At 43.1% G+C, this 20,713-nt stretch overlaps 1 protein-coding gene across 1 annotated transcript in view; it reads left to right on the top strand.

Moving 5' to 3' along the window:
* Gria1 (glutamate ionotropic receptor AMPA type subunit 1) overlaps window positions 1-20,713 on the top strand; it is a 309,938-nt gene that overhangs the window by 269,955 nt on the left and 19,270 nt on the right. The window contains exon 13 of the mRNA XM_051180635.1: window positions 3,822-4,069. Within this exon, the coding sequence (XP_051036592.1) occupies window positions 3,822-4,069 (248 nt within the window). The remainder of the gene's footprint in view (window positions 1-3,821; window positions 4,070-20,713) is intronic.

Below are 20,713 nucleotides of genomic sequence, written 5' to 3'. Positions count from 1 at the left end.
GAGGAACAATGAGTCTCAGAAAGGTTGCCCAAGCTCCTGTGGCTGGCAAGATACAATGAGGGAGGAAGCTGGTTGTTAGAAAGGAAAGGCACAGATGTCCACCAGAAGTCCAGAGATTTCTTCCATGTGTGACACCAGGGCACAAGTTCTCAATGCTACAACACAGGCCCTGGTTTCTACACCAACAAAAGAGCACTGCTAGATGTCCCATGCCCCAACATATCTGTGACTGACCAACACTTTGATGGGTAGGGAGATGTTACCTTCCACTCCCACTACAAAGAAGGGAAAGGGAAGCATGAAATTCCTCACCCCTCACCCCATCTCAAAAGAACCCAGCTTCCAGTCCCCATGGCAACCCCATCCAGAGCCTCTCAATTGTCCATGGACAGTTTAATTAAGATGTGAGAAAGGCAATGGGAGTTACACAGGACAGATTCAAGAACAGATAACCTGGCACGTTTCCAGGCGTCTCTGCCATTCATACCCCACTTGAGTTCCCAGAGATTGTCTGGTGGTCACTGAGCACCTGAGAGCACAGCCTGGGCTTTGGGGTTTGGCTGAGAGGATGTGCTGATCTTCTACATATTACTGCCCCGGGGTTTCTCAGTTCTGCCTGTCCACAGCTTGTTCCCTGCTGTGCCCAGCCTGTCAAGTCAAATTGCATCTTACAATCACCCCCGCTGTGTGTGTTGTTGGTTTTGTGTCTGGAAGATCATCTGGTCCTGACTGGATGTATGTGTCTCACTGTTGGAGCATTGAGTCCCCTGGACATGCCATGATTGGGTGTGGGTAGTGCCCCTCCCCTTGCTCTCCTCCCTCTCACGTTGACACTGTAGCTTTCACATCAGAATCAGACATTTCAAGCCAGCAAGATGTTTTAAAATTACCATGAAATAAAAGGAAATGGAAGCTCAAAGAAGAGTGTTTCAGAGAACAAACCAAGACTTAGAAGGAAAACTGAGAGCAGAATCCAGGCTTCTTTTGAGCAGTGCAGTATTCTCTCCAATTACTCTGTGGGACAAATGGGGTAGTTCATCTAATGAGGGACCAAAGCAAATTAAACCCATGTCTAATGCCTCCTTGAAATTCTAAGTAACTATTTCCAACATTTTAAACTCAAAACTTAAGTGTTTTTCTGGGTCCTAAATACCTTATAGATCAGTTAGCCAAAGTGACAGATGTATATTAAAATGTCCTTCAACATCTGATGTTCTTTTTTTTTTTTTAAGATAAAAAGTATGTCTTTAATAGTAAACAAAACAGAAAACAAGCAGGGAAAGCAAGCAGCAAACATTCCTAGGTTGCGCTGAGACATGGTTTTTAACAACACAAGCTTACAACCACAGGAATAAAACCAATTGTCAAAGACTTAAACACACATATTTTTTTTAAGCCCCATATGGAAAGCACACCCTTAACAAGTTTTGACTATCATGAAAGTCCTATTAGATAGGAAAAAAACCCACATGTTAAATGTGATATTAACTATAAGTGAACTAAAAATAGGATACATGTCATATCTTGTGTTCTTAACATCAAGAAAGTAAACCTAATACTTCATACAGACAAAAACAATTTTGCATGTGTCATAATGATCTTACATTAACTGGTATACAGGTTATGTAACTTTTTCAGTAATTGTGCTTTTCTTTATTTTAAGGCCTTTGTATGCAGCTAGCACTGTCCATTTCCCAAAGTCTAAGGACTGGAGCTATAGATCAGTGAGTTAGGTGATCCATGCACAAGCTTGGAGATCTGACATCAGATCCCAGCACCAGGTAAAAACCTGTGGCAACAGGGGTTTGTGACCCCAGTGCCTGGGAGATCAAGGTGGGAAGATCCTGGAGCTTTCTAGACAGTCATCTAACCAACTGGTGAGTTCTAGGTTTAAGGAGAGACTGTCTCAGAAGATAGGAAAGAGAGCAACAGAGACAGGTACAGATGTTTACCTCTGGGATCTACGAGATAAGGACAGATAAATACACACACACCCTCTCCTCCCCCAAACACATACATAAAGGGAAAATAATAATCAAAAGCAGTATTCCAATACCCCTAAATTGTCCCCAGAAATATAAACAAAAGCTTGTGAGATTGTGGGCTGAGAGGGCTGCTCTGTGATCCTGAATCATGCACCCTGCCAAGAGTCTCAGTTAGACACTGAGAAAGACACAGAGCTGCCTGCCTCAGTAACTTCTACAGACCAGGCCCAGTTCCCAAGCAATGATAACTAGCAGTCTCCACAAAGTAGACAGGCCATATACTGAGTGACCCTAATATTCTTGAACCCCAGGGACATCAGGCCTCACTGACAAATGCTGAGCTCAAGATCAGGACCCTTAGGAGAGTTCTACCAGATCAAAATCTCTAGGTTTACTGCAGGCTGTCTGCATTTTCACACTGTTGGTTCAGGGTACAAGTGTCCACTAGAGATTATGGACTGCTGTCCTGAGGGCTGATGGTCTCCTAGGACATAGGATTTAACTCCAGTCTTTGGAAAGAGGACACAGCAGCACTGCATCAGGTGCCTTAAACGATCCAATCAAAACCCCCAATGAAAGAAAAGAGTCAGAGCTGGTCTCAAAGATGAAGAAACAGTTTAACTAAACTTGAAACATGTGTGAGTGTGTTTGTGTTTGTGTGTGTGTGTGTGTGTGTGTGCTCATGTGAATATGCTCATGTATGTGCATAAAGACATATGTGCACATGTTCATAGAAGCCAAAGTTCAACATCACTTGTCTTCCTCAATAAGTTTCCATCTTAATTTCTGAGACAGGGTCTCTCACCAAACCTGGAGCACTTTAATTTAACCTAGCAAGACTGGCCAACAAGCCCTAGGAAACCTCCAGTCTTTGCCTTCCCAGTACTGGGATTCCAGGCATGCCCTGCCATACAAGGCAACTTTTTCTTAAATGTGAATATTAGGGACATAAACTCAGACTCTTACTTGCAAAGCAAGCACTTCACCAACTGAGCTAGCACCTCAGCCCCATTTTGGAGGCTTTGCAAATGTGCGGAGATGAAAGCATTGGGTCACATGCTGCATTCATTACTTTTGTGTCACTGTGATGAAACACGATGACCAAGGCAACTTATAAAAGGAAGAGTTTATCTGGGCTTACAGTTCTGGATGGATAAGAGGCCATCATAGTGGGTAGGCAATGCAGCAAACTGACGTGGTGGACAGAGAAGCAAGCTGGGTGCTCACATCCTCAACCACACACACAAAGCAGAGACAGTGGACCAGGAGTTCTGTGAGGCTTTAAGTTCTTAACTCCCATTCCCAGTGACACACTTCCTCCAGCAAGGCCACACCTCCTATACCTCCCCAAACACCACCAACAACTGTGACCAAGTATTCAATAGAGCCTATGAGGGGCAGGTCTCATTGTTTTTAATGTTTTTAGCTTTGCAGTATTTAGTGAAGTCAAATCCTGCTGATATTCAGCCCTCTCTTTAGAGCAGTATACATGGACCCTTTTTGGACTATAGACAGGTTCCACAATGTCTTTCAAAGATAAGACAAGGACCTGGTTGCTTATCTTTCCCTTATTTGGAAAGAATGTAATTGCTCAGAAGTAATTAAATGATTCTGAGATACTCTATTCAATCTATATTTACAAGATATTTGTACCTTGAAACCTTCTGGTACTAATTAGAGGCTCTTATTTTGCAATCACTCATAATTTGTTTCTTCCTAAGCTGATCTGGCTCATGAATGTGTGATCAAGCTGCACTCAGCTCTTTGCTGATGTGTGTGCCGACCCCAACTCAAGCACCGTTGCTTAACCCTGGCTTTGTTCCTATCTCCTGCCAGAGATCTAAAATCGCTGTATTTGAGAAGATGTGGACATACATGAAGTCTGCAGAACCATCTGTGTTTGTTCGGACCACAGAGGAGGGCATGATCAGAGTGAGAAAATCTAAAGGCAAATATGCTTACCTCCTGGAGTCCACCATGAATGAGTACATTGAGCAGCGCAAGCCTTGTGACACCATGAAAGTAGGAGGTAACTTGGATTCCAAGGGCTACGGCATTGCAACACCCAAGGGGTCTGCCCTGAGGTAAGTACCCAGATCTGCTTCCTTCGTGCTCCCTCTGCCCTCCCAGTCTCAGGAATGAAACTGCTGCATCTACCACAGGCCCCCATGCATAATGGGAGCCTCCAAGAAGAGATCTTCTGAAATGCCTGTGGGCCTGGAAGATTCCAGCCACCTGTGACCTTCATCCCTGAGGTTGGAAACTGACCTGTGGGGGGAAACCTCAGCTTGCTTTGATGTTGCTGCCCATGTGTCCTTCCCTGTGCCTCGCTTTCCACCTCACTCACTCTTTAAGTGTTAGATGTTGGTGATGCCCCATGCTTCTGTCCTGTAGTCTGTGACACTCTATCCTTTACTAGACATCCTGCATCCAAATCAGCCATGAGCAGGGTTCTCCAGCCATTGGACTCTGACAGGTAATGGTTTGTAATGTGTCTCCCAAAAGAAGGAAAAGCACTTTGTCCAAATGAAAAGCCGAATCATTTGAGCCTTGAGCAATGTTCAAATGAAAGTTCCTCCTAATGAGAAGGCCCGTGTATCTGCCTTGACACAAGCTTCTTTATCAAGAGTGGGTTGATGATCAGCAAAAGGGCAAAGTTGATATTATGTCCACATAAAGGACCTTTGTTTCTCATTCTAAATACCTCAGGGCAAGTCCTGCATGCCTGCAACCAGGTGGGCTAAAGCCATTTAATTCTAGAATTTGCTCCTACCATGAAGAAGGGAAGACATTTTATCACCCAACCCCTAGGTTTCCTGACCTGTGCAGAGACCATCCATTCACATCCCAATCCTTTTGAGGTCAAGAAGGTGGGGAGGCAAAACAGACTAAAGTTGAGCATGGCAGTGCACACTTTTAATCCCAGCATTCAAGAGACAGAGGCAGGAGGATCCAGACCACCAGAGCTACACAGGCAGACCCTTAAAAAAACCCAGGGGGTTTAAAAAAAACTACAGAAAGTGTTATTGAAAACATAGCTTTAAATCACCACTGAGAAATTACTAACTACAGAAGGTGTAAATGTGTTTGAGGAAAGGATACGCTCTTAGGAAAAGCAAGATGGGTTAATAAAGGCTATAAAGGGATGGGGAAAGACTGCTTGATGTGACAGCCATAGCCACTCTGCCTTGCTTCATTCATTCATTTATGGAAATTACACTGAGTTCTGTCATTATCCCGGGCACTGACATAGAAGCTGGCACCACTGTTCTGAACAAGGCACCCTTCCCATGTAACTACATGATTGCAAGAGGAGGCAGACATTCAGCAGCTTATAATTGCTTAATGTTTTAATAATAATCAGGAAAGGTACTAGGACAGTCTACAAAAGGGGCCCTGGAGGACATGTATTTCCAGTAACAAGCTAGAACAAAATTGTCACTGTAAGATGTGTGGGTATGCAAGATAGGATGTAACAACCAGCCTTTTAAATGCAAGTTAGGAACTCTCCAGGGCCAAAATGGGGGGGGGGGGATCAAAACCAAAGCGAGTGAGCAGAAGCTAATGATTCTGGGACTACCCTAAGCAGGACGGAGTTGCAAATTACACAACATCCCATATACTCCAGAGTCAGCAATACAAGCTAGACATCAATCAGAGATATTCCAAAATAAAGAGACACTCATTAAAGATTGGGCACCCTTGATAAAGTTTGAACTACAGTTTACAGAGATGGTATATCTGTCTGCATAAAATCTGAGTATGTGGTAAATAGCAGGTCAGATAAAATTGAAGGGAAAATTAGTGTACTGGTATGGGGAGGGGCAATCAGAGAAAATTCTTCTGGGTGGTACAGAAATGTGAGAACCAGAGTAAAGAGGGAACATCAGAAAGAGAAAAATACTGATCTGCAATGGTTTAGAAGTGCAGACATTAAGTATAGACTAGATTTTGAATGATTTTTCTAGAATTCATGGTAAACATCAACTCAGATTCAAACATCAAATCACTGAGAGGAAAGATTTGAAAATCAATGGCTAAATCCATCAAAATGACATGACACTGAGAGCAAGTAGAAGACCTTCGACACAGCTAGGGAGAAAGGCCCAGCCAGGTCTAGGGTAAAGGTAGAGCCTGGGTTTCCAAGGTTGCTTTCTTCAAAATGAGGTTTCACATTCAGAGGAATCAAGGAGGCAAAGTGAGAGGATGCCAGTAGTCTAGGAGCTGAAGAGATGGCTCAGCAGTTGAGAGCACTTGCTGCTCTTGCAGAAGACAAGAGTTCAGTTCCCACCACCAGTACCAGATGGCTCAACAGTAACTTCAGATCCATAGGATCTCAGTGGGCCTCTGTACTCACAAGAATGTACACGTGCACACATGTGTGCAAGCACACACACACAGAGAGAGAGAGAGAGAGAGAGAGAGAGAGAGAGAGAGAGAGTTGAACTTTTAAAGAGCAGCACAGGTGAAGAACAATGCATTCAAAGATGTTGAAACAAAAAATCCTAATACAGGGATGAACCAAGGGAAGAGAAGAGGGAGAGGATGGAGCTGAGCTTGAAACATGAGGCTAGAGAAGGTTTGTGAAAGATTTCGATCTTTCTTTAAATATCAATGAAAATGCTTTAAAGAGCTTTAAGTATTTCTCCAGGAGTTCGAACAATAGAGACATCAGGAGGGATTTAAACACCACTAACTATAACCTTAGTGGAGAGAAATCTCATGGCCTGTTATTCACCAATCAGACACCACCATTCTGAAGAACTCACCAGACTCTTTGTACAAGTTTAGGCAGATGTTAAACAAGATCCAGACAGTAGTATTTGTTGAGGAAATGACTTATTTTGGGAACTTACAGACCACCATCCTAGAAAGATGAAGCATACAGAATCAGATGTCACAGGTTCAAGGAAAACCTGCGGTTGTCTGAAGGCTTTGTGGTTAAAGCCATCAACTGACAACAAGGCACAAAAGGAGCTGTGGTTTGTCCATCGACAATGCTGGCATCACTCTTCCTCTGACACGGGCACTTGGAGTAAGAAGACAACCTGAAAAGCATTGGGAGTTTCAGTGACAGGGACCTAAAATTCAAGCATTCTGCACTGCAATGCCTTCCTACTATAGTAACAGCCACTGGATGTGGTATGAACGTTATCTCAAGTCATCCCTATGGGCTATCATTAGCCGCATGTTCAAGAAAACAGCAAGTGGGCAAGAGGACAGGGCATCTGACTCAGCACTCAGGGCTGTGACTTATTCAAAAGCAGTTCCAGGGTAGATGACTGACAGTTCTGTCAAAGGCAAGTGCTAGGCTGAAGCCAGAGGGATAGACAGACAGACAGACATATAGATATTGATAGCCATCAACTCAAGTGTTTGAAGTCTAGAGCAACCGACCACTGGGCACTCTGACAGCAGATGACAGTTGCTGGCTTTGAGGTGTCAGGTCCCTTTGCTTTGAATGGCCATACTCAAAGACTCTTCCTGGGGTCAACACTGGGAACCTGAGTGTGAAGTGAAGGAAAAAAACCTAACCTTTTTGGTTTATATTTCTGTTAAAAAAAAAAAAAAGACAAGGCAGTTATGATTTGAGAATGAGAGCAAGAGAAAGGGAAAGAGAAACCCAAATTATCTGGTTGCAGGATTCTTAGAGGCCAGAGGATGTCAGATCACCACGCAGCATAAATTCACATGGGCATATACGCATCTACGTAAATGAAAATAGAAAGTAATAAGTTCACCTGTCTTTGGTGATAGAGCCCTGATGACCCACCTTCACATCTGAAATTCCAGCTGCAGAGTTGCATCTCCCCAGCCCTCTTCCTTGGCAGTGCTTGATAGTAGCCATGGATCATGTGACCCCTGACCCACAAGAGAGTGAATCTGCCAGAACAGGGCCCAGCATTTCTGCTTGGGAAATCCCATGCCAAAGGGATTGTGCTTCTCATCCGTGTCAGAAGGGATCAATGTTGGAGGCTGGCTCTCCAAATAAAGTGCTTGAATGCAAACCTGAGGCATAAAGTTCAGATTCCATAAACCCACATAGAAGTCAAGCCGGCACAGCAACCACTTATAATCCCAACATTCAGACATCAGTGGGCGATCTCCTGGACAAACTGACTGCCTAGACTAGCTAAGATTAACTAGGCCCAGTTTCAGCCAGAGACCTTGCCTCAGTAAATAAAGTAGGAGCTATTGAGAACACCTGACATCAACTTCAAGCCTAAGCATGCGCACAAACTGGCATGTGCTTGTGTCTCCCCACCAAGCTCACATACACACGTGCACGTATACCACACACATATGCAAAGAAGGAAAGAATTTTTTTCAGATACTAAGAGTGTACACATACACACTCCAGCCAGTTTCCATTATATCTCTGCCTAACACACCTGAGATGGGAGGGGCTGCTTCACCAAGATGCTTTAAATTTGAATGAGTCACTTTGGACCAAACCCTAGAGATTCATGTGCCAGCTCCAGCTACTTTACATCCAATAACTGGACCCAAGGAAGCCATGTCGTAGGAAAAGCGGGAACCACGGAGGGTAAAAGAGCTGCTGTGGTCCTCTGAACTATCACACTTTTTCAAAAACTGTTAAGTCACTCACAAGGCTGGAAAGGTTAAAAGTTTATGCTACAGAAATGTGATTGTGTATGCTCAGGACGTGGTTACAAGATTCTCTCCATTTCACCCAATGCAGAGCAATACAGCCATCCAGGCAGGTGTTCTACAGGCAGAGTGCCACCTTCCTGGCAATCCTTCATTTGTTCTGCATAACACCATACCTCCACACACCGGTGAGCATTCCTTCTAGTCTGCCCTACATTGCTCCCACATGGCTTGTGAATTCCTACTTCCTAAAATCAGAAAAGTGGTGTCTAGAGGATATGGATGTAGCTCAGTCTGTATGTTTGTCACACAAACTTGAAGACCCAAATTCAATTCTCAGGACCCACGTAAACACTACATAGCGTGTGCCTAAAAGCCCAATTCTAGAGAAGCAGAGACAGGAGGATTTCTGGGACTCACTGCCAGTCAGTGTGTCTAGCTAAATCAGCAACCGCCATGTTCAGTGAGAGACACTATCTCAAGAAACAAGGTGGAGAGCAATGCAGGAAGGCACCCAGTGTTGACCTCTGACCTCCACATGTGTATGATAATGTGAAAACACCCACCCTGGCATGTGCATATAACACAGAGACAGAGAAAGAGAGAAAGAAAGAAGGAAGAGAAGGGGGAGGGAGGGAGGGAGAGAGGGAGGGAGGGAGGGAGGGAGGGAGGGAGGGACGGAACTGAGACCCAAATGTTGCTCTGACACCTGTCAGCTCTGCTTAGCAGAAGCCAGGTCATGGTCCAACAGTGTGTTCAAAGACTCTTGGTGACCGAGTAGCATTTGTCTCCCTCCTCTGGAAACAGCTACTCTGGTGAAATGAGGTGGCTCAATGCTTGGCTCTCCATTTGGACAGGTGGCATTCCTTTGAAACAGATGCTGTTTGCTGGCTATCTCTGCATGTTTGGGCTTGGGTGAGGGGCTGAGTTATGTTTCTGAAGCCCTCAGGTTGTGAATAAAGATGGATGGGCCAATGCCAGTCACCATGGGAAAGGCAATTAGTAAATCCACTAATTATAATCTACAGGCCCTTTTGGTGCCAACTAAAAGTAAGTGCCTGGCTGACTAAAGTGCAGTCTCTTCATTGAGGTACAAAGTTCCTTTATTTAGAGACAGTATGTTCAAATCTCCTAAGTCAAGGTACATGGCCTGTATTACAAACCCAAGCAAGAATCTATACCAGATCAGCCTCTATTGAATTCTTAGCTACTGGCCCTCCTTAGCAAACCATCATCTGCCAGGAGTTTAATGGATTTGCTAAAAGTTACACCCTAACCAGGACATTGGTCAAGGTCTGGTCTTTAACTAACTGTGGTTATGTGGGGGATTCTGTGGTTTCTGTGATTGTGACATCTCTGTGTTCTGTCACATCTTGTCCATGCCAGATGTTTGGGCCAAGGGGACACAGGAGCACAATGCAATTTACTCCCCTACCCCCACCACCACCATCACTACCGCTAAACTCTCACTGATGGCAAACATTCAGGAAGGTCTGAAATCTACTCCCTGGGCTATTCTATTTTGTAGTTTCACTTCTGATACCTACTCCACACCCAGCACTGTGCATACTCCTGCAGGGGTCATGGTGAGAGAGAAAAACCTCCAGTTCTTAAGTGATGGATGCCGTATTCAAAAGAGATCATGAGAGGAAATAAACTTACAGTTTTGTTAGTGACATAAGACAGTCAAGGTACTCAAGGGGAGGAGAGGCCATGTCTAAGAGACAAGATTTGCCAAGTGACATTGAACAGAAGCCTTGAAGAACTGCAAGAAAGAAGGGTGAGAGATGAGAGTGGGCAGATGCAGAGGATGACAAGCATGGAGCTTGTCAGGAATGGCTAGGAACATCTTCCAGTCAACTGGAAGATATGCCAGGAAGTAGGAGCCATGGATTATGGTCTGTGGAGAAGGGAGGCAGCTGCCCTGCGGTTTGGGTCGGATGTCAGCAGAGGTCAGAAGACCAATCCAAAGATAAGGAGGGGCCTTGAATCTAAATATTACCTGGAGGTGATTTGTAATGTGAGTAGGCAGAAGAGGGGCATAGGCAGAGAAGTCACTTGCAAACCTGTCTGTCCTGGTCATCTGGGAAGGAGGCAGTGAACTTGGTCACAATTTATGAAGGAACAGGGACAGACTGGCTCCATGCTCATTAGTCTTTTCTTAAAAGCTGGGTAGTTTGGGAAGAAGCTGGTTTTAGTAGATATCGGTGTTGTTGACCAAAACTGAGCATGTACCAACTGATGGTGCCAAGGGCTGGGTTCCCTAAACAGAATCACCTCAGCTTTGCTCTTAAATGCCTTGAAGATTATGAAAAGCACAGCTTTAAGGGTGCAAGTTTCCTAGCTCACCAGCTAGGATGGCAAAGGCTTCCAGGCATTTTCCCAAATTGACTGGACCCTAAACCTGTTCACTCTTTCTTTTCAAACATGAGAATCCCAGGGTGGCTCACCAGCATTTCCATCTCACTAGAGTTCCCATAGGATATGTTTTCCCCCCTCCACACAACTTGAAAGAACCGTCTATCTTGACATCTGAGTAAAGAAAGGCAGGAAGTGAGGGCCACATGTCAAGGATATGTGATTTGCACACATGTGGGACCATGGGACAGCTCTGTGGTCCTTCCTCCAACACTACTTATTTGTCTTGCCCTGCTCTTAGCTCTACAGAAGGCTATGGGAAATTTTCTTCTCCCAGTCAGTCACACTGACATTGGAAACAATTGAGAAACCAATAAGCAAGGGATCCATGTGATGTTTGATCTATTACTCTAAAGGAGATCTGGCTTTGAGGAAAACATCTCCTCCTATACTTTCACTTCTCAGGTTTCCTCCAATAATTTGGTTCTAAAGGTTTATAATGCAGGGTCAAGGAACACAGAGTTCACATGACTTTCCAGGAATTCTGCTCTGCAAATTAGGGCTAGAAAAGTTTAGGGAGAAAGATGGGCCAGTGGTAGAAACCAAGCAGGAAGAGGGGTGGTGTGTAACAGCAGGATTGTCAGGGAATCTAGACAGAGTGACACGGTAGTCACATACTTGGAGGCACATAACTCAATTAGGGTCTGTGACTTCACTAGCAGTCTGAACTTGCCAGGTCACCATAGCTTTATCAGCCTCTGCTTTCTCACCTAGAAAACTGGAATTGGACCATCAAGGTAGCTCTGTGGCTAAAGAGCCTTGCCCCACAATCCTGGAGATCTGAGTTCAAATCCCAGAACCTGTGTAAAGGTGGAAGGAGAGACCCAACTCCATAAAGTTGTCCTTCATCAATACACGCGCACACACACACACACACACACACACACACACACACACACACACACACACACATCTCGTGCACACACAAAGAATGATAAAAAACTGGAATAATAATTTCATGGTGTTTATTCAATAAATTGATAAAATATCACAAAGGACCTGTTACAGATGACACTCCTTACTGTTTTCTATGCCCTCTTCTTATTAGACCTATGGGAAATTCACTTGAAAAGTAAATAATTTGTTTGTTCCTTCTCTGTAAAACCCACCATGAGCCTAGCCCACCTCCCTCTCCACTGCACATACTGGCTAAATTTGAAATAAAATGTCTCTCTCCAAGAACAATCTATGGTCCTCCCCCACAGGGAACATGCTGAAAAAATAAAACACTAATATTTATTTCTCCCTCCCACACTTCAAGTATCAGCCATTCTCCTTCTAGTTTGCTACTGGTGCAGGGCCCTGCTGCTGAGGATAAATACAGTATGTCCCAGGGAAATGGCAGTCCCTTTCAATTGGTCTTTGCCTCCTGATGGGTAGCCAGGGATACATGTTGTCATGGTAACCTTATGAACTCAGTGACCCAGGTCAGGTCTGATCAGAGACAAAGCACTCTGGGCAGAAAGGCTGTCCAGTCTGCATCCTCTGAAGAGCTAGAGAGGGAGGAAGAAAGTAAAGGAAAGGAGCAGATAAAAAAGGAGAGCGAAGGGAAAGGAGACAGGATGGGAGGAGGGATAAAGGAAAGGAGAAGGGCAGAAAGGAAGTACATGTAAAGTGTGTGGTGTGTGTGTGTGTGTGTGTGTGTGTGTGTGTGTGTGTGTGTGTGTACATATAAGCAACTACAAGCACATTTGAATAGAGATGGTGGTTTTCCAAAGCAGAGGAGCTTTCTCGGGTTGGTACCCCCAGGGCAGACCACAGACAACACAAAGAAAGCATCTTAGGATACTAGTACAGTTTCTAGCCCAGAAGTCCAGCCTAGAGTATGGTAAGGGCTTGCTTTAGCACTCAGTGGCCCTGATGATTATCTCAACATTCATCTTACTCATACAGTGGGACTGTAAATGCAATTTTGTCTCCATCTTCATCAAACAGTTCAAGAAACTGAGGCAAAGGGAGGTGACAGAATTGGACCAAGGTTCCCTACTCTGGATTTCCAACTCAAACAGCCTCAATTCCAGAATTCCTCCTCAAGCATTAGCCACCAAATTCTCCTCAGAAATAGGCATGTGAAGAAAAGCAGTCAATTAAGTTCACTGACTGGTGATATGGCATACTGCTATAATCTTGGGCCTCAGGTAGTAGAGGCAGGAGAATTAGCCATTCATACCCAGCATTGCCTACCTAATCAGTTCAAGGCCAGCCTGGGCTACATGATACCTTATCTCAAAAATCAACAAATAAAAAAGAAGACTGGGATCATTTAGTGCATATATTCCAACACATGTGCATGGGAATGCGTGCATGAGCACGCATACACACACATACATACACACACAGAGAGAGAGAGAGAGAGAGAGAGAGAGAGAGAGAGAGAGAGAGACCTGAGTAATTAATGTGAAAACAGAAAGACAGATTCCTGCTTCTACCCTGAATTCCACAGGAAATTCTTGTCTATATTCTGCATTGTGCATCTGTGGCAAGTGGTCTCTCTGGATGGGGACCATCCTATAGCCTACCATATCCCTCCAAATGTGCAGAAGTACACCCAGTGTGTACTGATGTCTTCCTGCTTGCCTATGATGACTAAACCGAAACAGCCCCCCAAAACAAATTATGCCTCCTAAAATTCCATGATTTTGGTTTTTTCCACTCCATGAAGCAGATCCCTTTAGATTGATGGTACCACAATGACCTCACAGCTCTTGTGTGTGTGCGGTGCCCTGTGGGCATTCAAGCACCATCTTCTCCTAGCCTCATGATTCGGCCATCCCTATTTTCCTACTGTGATGTGAACCTAAGACAGGTTCCCAAAGGGCTCTGTGCAGACTTGCTCAGGTACAAACCCTGATCATAAAGCTTTCCTGTTTTTTCACACCTCCACTGCTGTGTTAAGGAGGTGGCCTCCTGCCATGTGTCACCACCTTTGTCCTTCCTAAGGCAGCGTCCTTAAAGCATTCAGGGAAAACACTGCGGACACCAGACAGTGGCGGTTCCAGACCCCACACCACCTCCAAAGCCATAGGAAGGAGCAGACCTGCCTTTCCGATTAATCTCACAGGTTACCAGTGGGATCACAAAGACAAACAGACTCACACTGGTTCTTGTTAGAACTCCGCTGTTACCTCGCCTGCCTGAGCAGCTTGCAAATGGCAAAGCAACACATTAGAGAGAGCAGAGAAGGTGAGAACTTGAGGTGGGAAGGACCGAGATGAACAGCACAGGAATTGAACTGCCCTTACCTAGGCGAGAACAGCAGCACTCAGGCTGTGATTTGCCTGCCAAAGCCGGGCTCTCTCCTGCTGATATACAAATTGTATGTTGCTTTCTTCTAGCATCCACCAAAAATAGCGAGCTCCTCAACAACTTTATCTCAAACTCTCTGGGTCTTTTGATTTTTCTGAGCTAGCAGCTGCTGTAATACAAAAGCAGACCAGGAGAGGGGGTTTTGTTGGCACCTTGGCTCTGCCACTTGAGGCCTGAGGGCTTGGAAATGAAGCATGCTTTAGGGTCCATCAGCTATGTGTTCAAACTCTTCCATATGACGGCTCTGTGATCCTGGGAAAGTAGCAGCAAGTGACAGTCAGGACTGGAGTTAAGACTGACAGTGGACTTTGGTTCTGCGGAGTAACAGCAAGAGTCTCTTGGGCAGGTCGTTTCACCTCACTAAGCCTGTTTCCCGTGGGCAAGCAGGCCAGGTGGAGACTAGTATAGCAGGAAAAGGTTGTGAGAGAGCTCACTTGCCCAGAATATCCCAAACATCTCCAAAAACTTTCTACTCTTAGGAATGCAGTTTGTACTTGTAGTAGTAGTAGTTGTTGTTGTTGTTGTTTAGACATTAGAGTTTAGACAGGGTCTTATATGTAGCCAGACTGATCTGTAACTTACTATATTGCCTAGGCTGGCTTCCAACTTATAGCCTTCCTCCTGAAGGCTCAGAATACAGCTGTGCCCCTCCCATATGTTTTGATTTTTTTCATAAAAGAAAGTGACCAGTCTCTGGGCTGAGGGTGGCACACAGTGCTTGAATGTATACCCATCTTGCATGAAGCAAAAAAACAGCATTCATAAAACTCTTAGTTTGTTAACTTTACTTTTATTAAGAAGGTAACTTTCCTCCAGAGGACTTCACTGCCTCTGCAGCCACCTGCACCCACATGCAAGTGTGTGCATGTGCGCACACACACACACACACACACACACACACACACCAATGCCTCTGGCATCTGCAGTCACCTGCACTCACATGCAAGTGTGTGCATGTGCACACACACACACAAAAGTTACATTTTTTTTAATCTTTAAAAGATAAAAAAAAAAAAGCAGGATTTCCCTTGTAGAAATACTTGCACGATTTCCTCTCATGTAACTTAGCACCAGGACTTTTATAATGAAAAAAATAGTTATAACCCAGGTTTAATATCCCCTCCCACAAATCCTTTCTGAATGAAAATAATGATGGCATTGTCATTAGCCACCACAGTCAGTTCTCTTGATTCTGTCTGATGCTTGGGGGATAGATCCACACACAAAGTCTTCATGGGTTAGACCTGGGTAGGGCTAGAAAAAAAAAACTGAATGCCAGGTGTGGTCAGTGAAAGCTGTGGTCTAAGTTAAATCTTGTTTGTACAATACAGCATCTCCAAACATTAGGCCAAGGACTTGCCACTGCCTGCCCAAGATGGAGTTCTCGGCAGCGTAAAGTGAATCAGGGTAGATGAGAGAGAGAAAGAGTCCTCCAGTGTCAATACTCCTACCCAAAGGAGTGTGCTAGATGGCGATTGTTCTCTTTCGAGCATTTACTTTACTTAGCAAACTTAACATCTAGCTCACAGTTTTTCTCACATCTGCATTTGATTATTGTTTTTCTCATCCACAAAATCTAGATGTCTAGGAACCACCAGTAGTTAGAGGATGGAGTACTGCCCAGAACCCCAGACTTACCATGTCACTTCAACTTAACACAAACCTTTCCAAACCCATCCATTTTCCTACAAATTTTACTTTCCTTCACAGCTGAGTGAGTTAAATTGTATTGTGTACATATGCCACATTTCCACTATCCATTCATTCACTGATGGACATCTCCGCTGGCCTTACTCCATAGCCTTACTGTTGTGAACAGAGTGGTAATGAACATGGGTAAGCAAGCATCTCAGTGGGGTGATACACAGCGCTTACAATGTGTGCCCGGGAAAAGTGTAGCTAGGCCATATAAAATTCTATTTTTAGTTTTTTTTTTTTTTTTTTTTTTTTTTTTTTTTTTTTTTTTTGAGAAACCTCCACATGGATTTCCATATAGCTGTACCCGTTTCCCCCCATCCTCAGGGAATAAGGGTCCCCACCTCCCATATCCTCACCACCACTTATTGTCATTTGTTTTCTTGATCTCAGACGTTCTGACTTGGGTAAGATAAGAGTCTCAAAGTGGTTTGAATTTTCATTTCCCTCATGACTAGAGTGTGTTAAAATGTAAAAGGAAAACAAAAAGACCATGTACATTTCATCTTTGGAAGACCCTTCATCTCACCAGCCCATTTGTTGATTGGCATGGGTTGAATGGTTAATCTTTTTAAGTTATTTATATAAATTCTAGGTTTGAATGCCCTGTCCAAGCTGTAGCCAGCGAAGACTTTCTCCCATTCTGTAGATTATCTGTTCACATTGTTAGCTGTCCCTCTTGCCATGCAGAAACTTTTTGATTTTGTGTCAACCTATTTGTTGATTCTCAGGACTATTCCTGTGCTATTTTGTGTGCTCAAAATGTCTTTGCCTATATCTACAACTTGGAATGTACATCTCTAGAAGTTTCAAAAATCCAGGCTTTGACTTGAGGCCTTTCATCCATTTTGAACTGATTTCTGTCCAGGGTGAGGGATGAGGGTCTGTGTTCATTCTTCTACATGTAGATATCTAGTTTTGCCACTACCTTTGTTAAGTGGCCTTTTTTATTCCCCCAGTGTGTGTTTTTTGATCCTTTGTCAAAAATTAAGTGGCAATATCAGTTTGACTTTGTCCTCTGTTCTGTTACATTGGTCTTCATACCTGCTTTTATGCATGTGCCACCCTGCCTTTGTCACTATGGTTCAGTGGGATAATTTGAGGTCAGATATTGTGCCTCCATCAGCACTGTTCTTTCTGCTTAGAATTGCTTTGGCTCTGCATGGTCTTTATGTTTTCAGATGAAATTTTAGATTTTTTTTTTCACTAGTCTGTGAAAAAAGAAAAAAAGTCAGTGGAATTTTGACGGGAATTGTGCCAAATCTACAGATTACTTTTGACAACATAGCCATTTTCCCTATGTAAATTCTGCCAATCCAGGAGCATGGGAGTTCTTACAGCTACTGATATCTTCTTTAATTTTTTTTCTCTCAGTATCTTATGTTTTCAGTGTAGTAGTGATGTTCAGCATCCTTGGTGAGGTTTACTCCTAGGCACTTTTTCTTATGAGGGAACTATAATGAATGAGGTTTTATTTTTTCTAATTTCTTAGTGAGTTTATTATTTGATATATATGAAAGCTTCTGACTTTTGTGTCAGATAAATACTTATGAAAGTATTTATTAAATGTAAAATTTTTTTGGCAAGGCTTCAAATCTAGAATCATGCCATATGTAAAGAGAGACAAATTTACTTCTTCCTTTCCAGCTGTAGGTCTTTTACATCTTTCTCCTCTCTCTTAATTTTGGCTAAGATTTCAGGCACTACTGACTAAGAGTAGAAGTAGTAGCCACCCTTGTCTCACTCCACATCTTTGAAAAAAATGTTTTTACTTTTCCCATTTACTATCATGTTGGCTATGGGTTTATAACATATTATCTTCATTGTTTTGAGAAATGTCCTGTCTGTTCCTAATTTCTCCAGGATTTTTATCATGAAGGCATGGTAAACTTTGTCAAATGCCTTTTCTGCACCCATAGAGATGATCATATGATCAAGCTTATTTATACAGTGAATTGTATTTATTGATCTGTGAATGTTGAAGCAACTTTACATCTCTGGGATAAAACTTGCTTGGTCATGATGTATAATCTTCCCAATGTGTCCTTTACTTTAGTTTGCAAGTATTTTGTTGAAACTTTTTATATCTATTGTTCATCATGGAAATTGGTCTGTAGTTTTCTTTTCTTCATTAGTTTTTATGGTATCTTTACCTAATTTTGTTATCAGGATAGTGCTCATTTAGCAGTGTTCTTTGTCATCCTGTTTATGGGAAAGTTTGAGAAATAAATTGATATTAGATCTTAAAGGTGTTCTAGAATCCAGGGCCTGGGAACACAGCTCAGTGGGTAAAGGTACCTGATAACCTGTGTTTGATCCTGAAAGCCCACATGGTAGAAAGAGAGAACTGACTCCCACAAGTTGTCCTAGGGCTTCCACATGCATGCCATGGCATGTACACATGTGCACCCATGCATGCTTGTGCACACACACGTAATAAATAAATAGATAAGTAAAGAAATGTCTTTGTTTGTTTGCTTGCTTGCTTGCTTGCTTGCTTGCTTGACTGAATTCAACAGTGAGTCCATCTGGTCCTAGACTGTCCTTAGTGGGAAGACTTTTAATTATTGCTTTAATGTTTTAAATTATTTATATCTTCTGGCTTTAGTCAGGTCATGTGCATTTAGAAATTTAACAATTTCTTCTAGGTTTTCTAGTCTTTGTGGATATGTTGTCATAGTATTCTCTGTAGTAACAACTCCCTTTTTGCCTCTCAATTTGTTTTTTGTTGTTGTTGTTGTTGTTGTTATCTCTTTCTCTGTCTCTCTTTTTCCAGTCCCTCCCTCCCTTCCTTCCCCTCTTTCTCTGTTACTTTGATTAGAGAGTTGCAATCGTGTTAACCTTTATAATGAAGAACCGAATCTTCAGTTTATGTATTTTGTTTGTTGTTTTATGGCTCCCACCACATTACTGTCTGCCTAATCTTTTTTGTTTCTTGCTGTCTGCTGGGTTTTGGGGTTGCCTTCATGTTCTTGCAGAGTAATGAGTCATGAGATGCATGGTTGGTTTTGGTTTTTATTTGAGATCTCTATGTTTTCTTATTGGGAGCACTTACAGCTATTAAGGTTCCTCCTCTTACGACTTCTTTATCTGATTCCCAAAGAATCCGGTAGCTTGTGTTGCCACTCTCATTTGTTTCCCGGGGATTTTATAATATCATTCATGATTTCTTCAATAATCTGTTGTTTAATCAAATGTGCTGTTCAGTTTCTAAGTATTTTTGTATAGCTTCTGAATATCCTCTTGTTATTTCTCTCTACAGTGATGAGACCAGATACTACAAATTATCGTAATGCACGTGCGTGCGTGCGTGCGTGCGTGCGTGCGTGTGTGTGTGTATGTATGTGTGCTTTGTGACCTAAGGTGTGATCAGCTTTTAAGAAGCTCCCATGCACTGCTAAACATGTGTGAACCCTATCTCTTGGGTGAAATGTCCTGTAGATCGTTAAATTATTATGAAGCTATTTAAGACAGCTGCTCTACTATTGAAGTACCTTTGTCAGGCTCTCATCTGTGCTTTCTCTGGGTGAATCTGTGGCTGCTGCAGTGTTTTAAACAAAAGCTTCTATGAGGATTGCAGCAGGTTCACTGGGCACTGGCAAGGTTGCACAGCACCCCATCTTTGGAAGGCAGTAGAGCACAGTGACTATACAGAGCTGAGTCTGGACCTTGCTCGAGGCATGGATTAGTTGCAGAATTGAAGCAATAAAACCTGGCAACCAAGCAGGAATGTGATTACAAAGTGAACTGGGCCACATGCTTTGTCAGATGCCCAGACCACAGCAAACCCTCCATCAAACAACTGTCCGTCATGGTGATCTACGTGCTCTCTGCTTGTATTTCCTTCCTTTTTGTGTTCTACTACAGATAGCCAAGTTTGCCAAATACCAGTCTTATGTACATGCACGTTATACTGAATTTAATTTTTCCTATTTCTTAATCCATTCATCTGATAAAAAGAAAAGTCTCAAACCTATACACACAGAGAACACACTCTTTAATGTTGTGAAGTATGGTCTACAGCTGAGAAAGGGTCTGCTCTGCTCCCAAAAACTAATGGCTTGTTTGAAGGTGCTGGGCTAGCAGAATAATCATCTAGGGCATCATTAGAGTAGGAGGGACCACAAAGTCAAGGCTGGAGAATCTCCCAGAAAGGTCAGTCTTGGATAGTCGTTGTTTGGCCTGCTAGTGGGGTCATGACTCAATCAGCACAGGATGTAAACTCTCCCACAATGTCTACAGTAGACTCTGGAACCCCAACATTTATTCTCTTTCAGTCATTCTCTGTACCTTTCTCTGCTTTGCCTGGTTCTCTCCCTCTCCTATATGGGTCTTTCTATCCACATCCCCTTAAATTTGAGGAATAGTTTGCCCAGTATAGCATAGCACTTCCCTCAGGAAAACCCAATGCCTTTGCTTAGTTACTCCAATTCACATAACTCTGATATTACTTACTTTTTTTTCTTACTTTTTGTTTTTTGTTGTTGTTGTTTTTTTTTTATTTTATTTTATTCTGAGAGAGGGACAAAGGAGGGAGTCCCAGATCAGTTAACAGAAATTGTTTTCCCAGCCTGAAATTTGCCCACATTTAAACTCCCCATGTGGGGTAAGTGAAATCATAAATACAGAAGTCCTTTGCAGGCAGCAAACCAGCATCCAGAGCCTCTCTCTCTCTCTTGCCTTTGGGGATCCATATG

The sequence above is a fragment of the Phodopus roborovskii genome, unplaced genomic scaffold, assembly GCF_943737965.1.
Source record: "Phodopus roborovskii unplaced genomic scaffold, PHOROB, whole genome shotgun sequence".
NCBI classification, from domain to species: Eukaryota; Metazoa; Chordata; class Mammalia; order Rodentia; family Cricetidae; genus Phodopus; species Phodopus roborovskii.
Note: the sequence above shows the minus strand (reverse complement) of the source record. Positions and strands in the feature narration are given on the sequence as shown.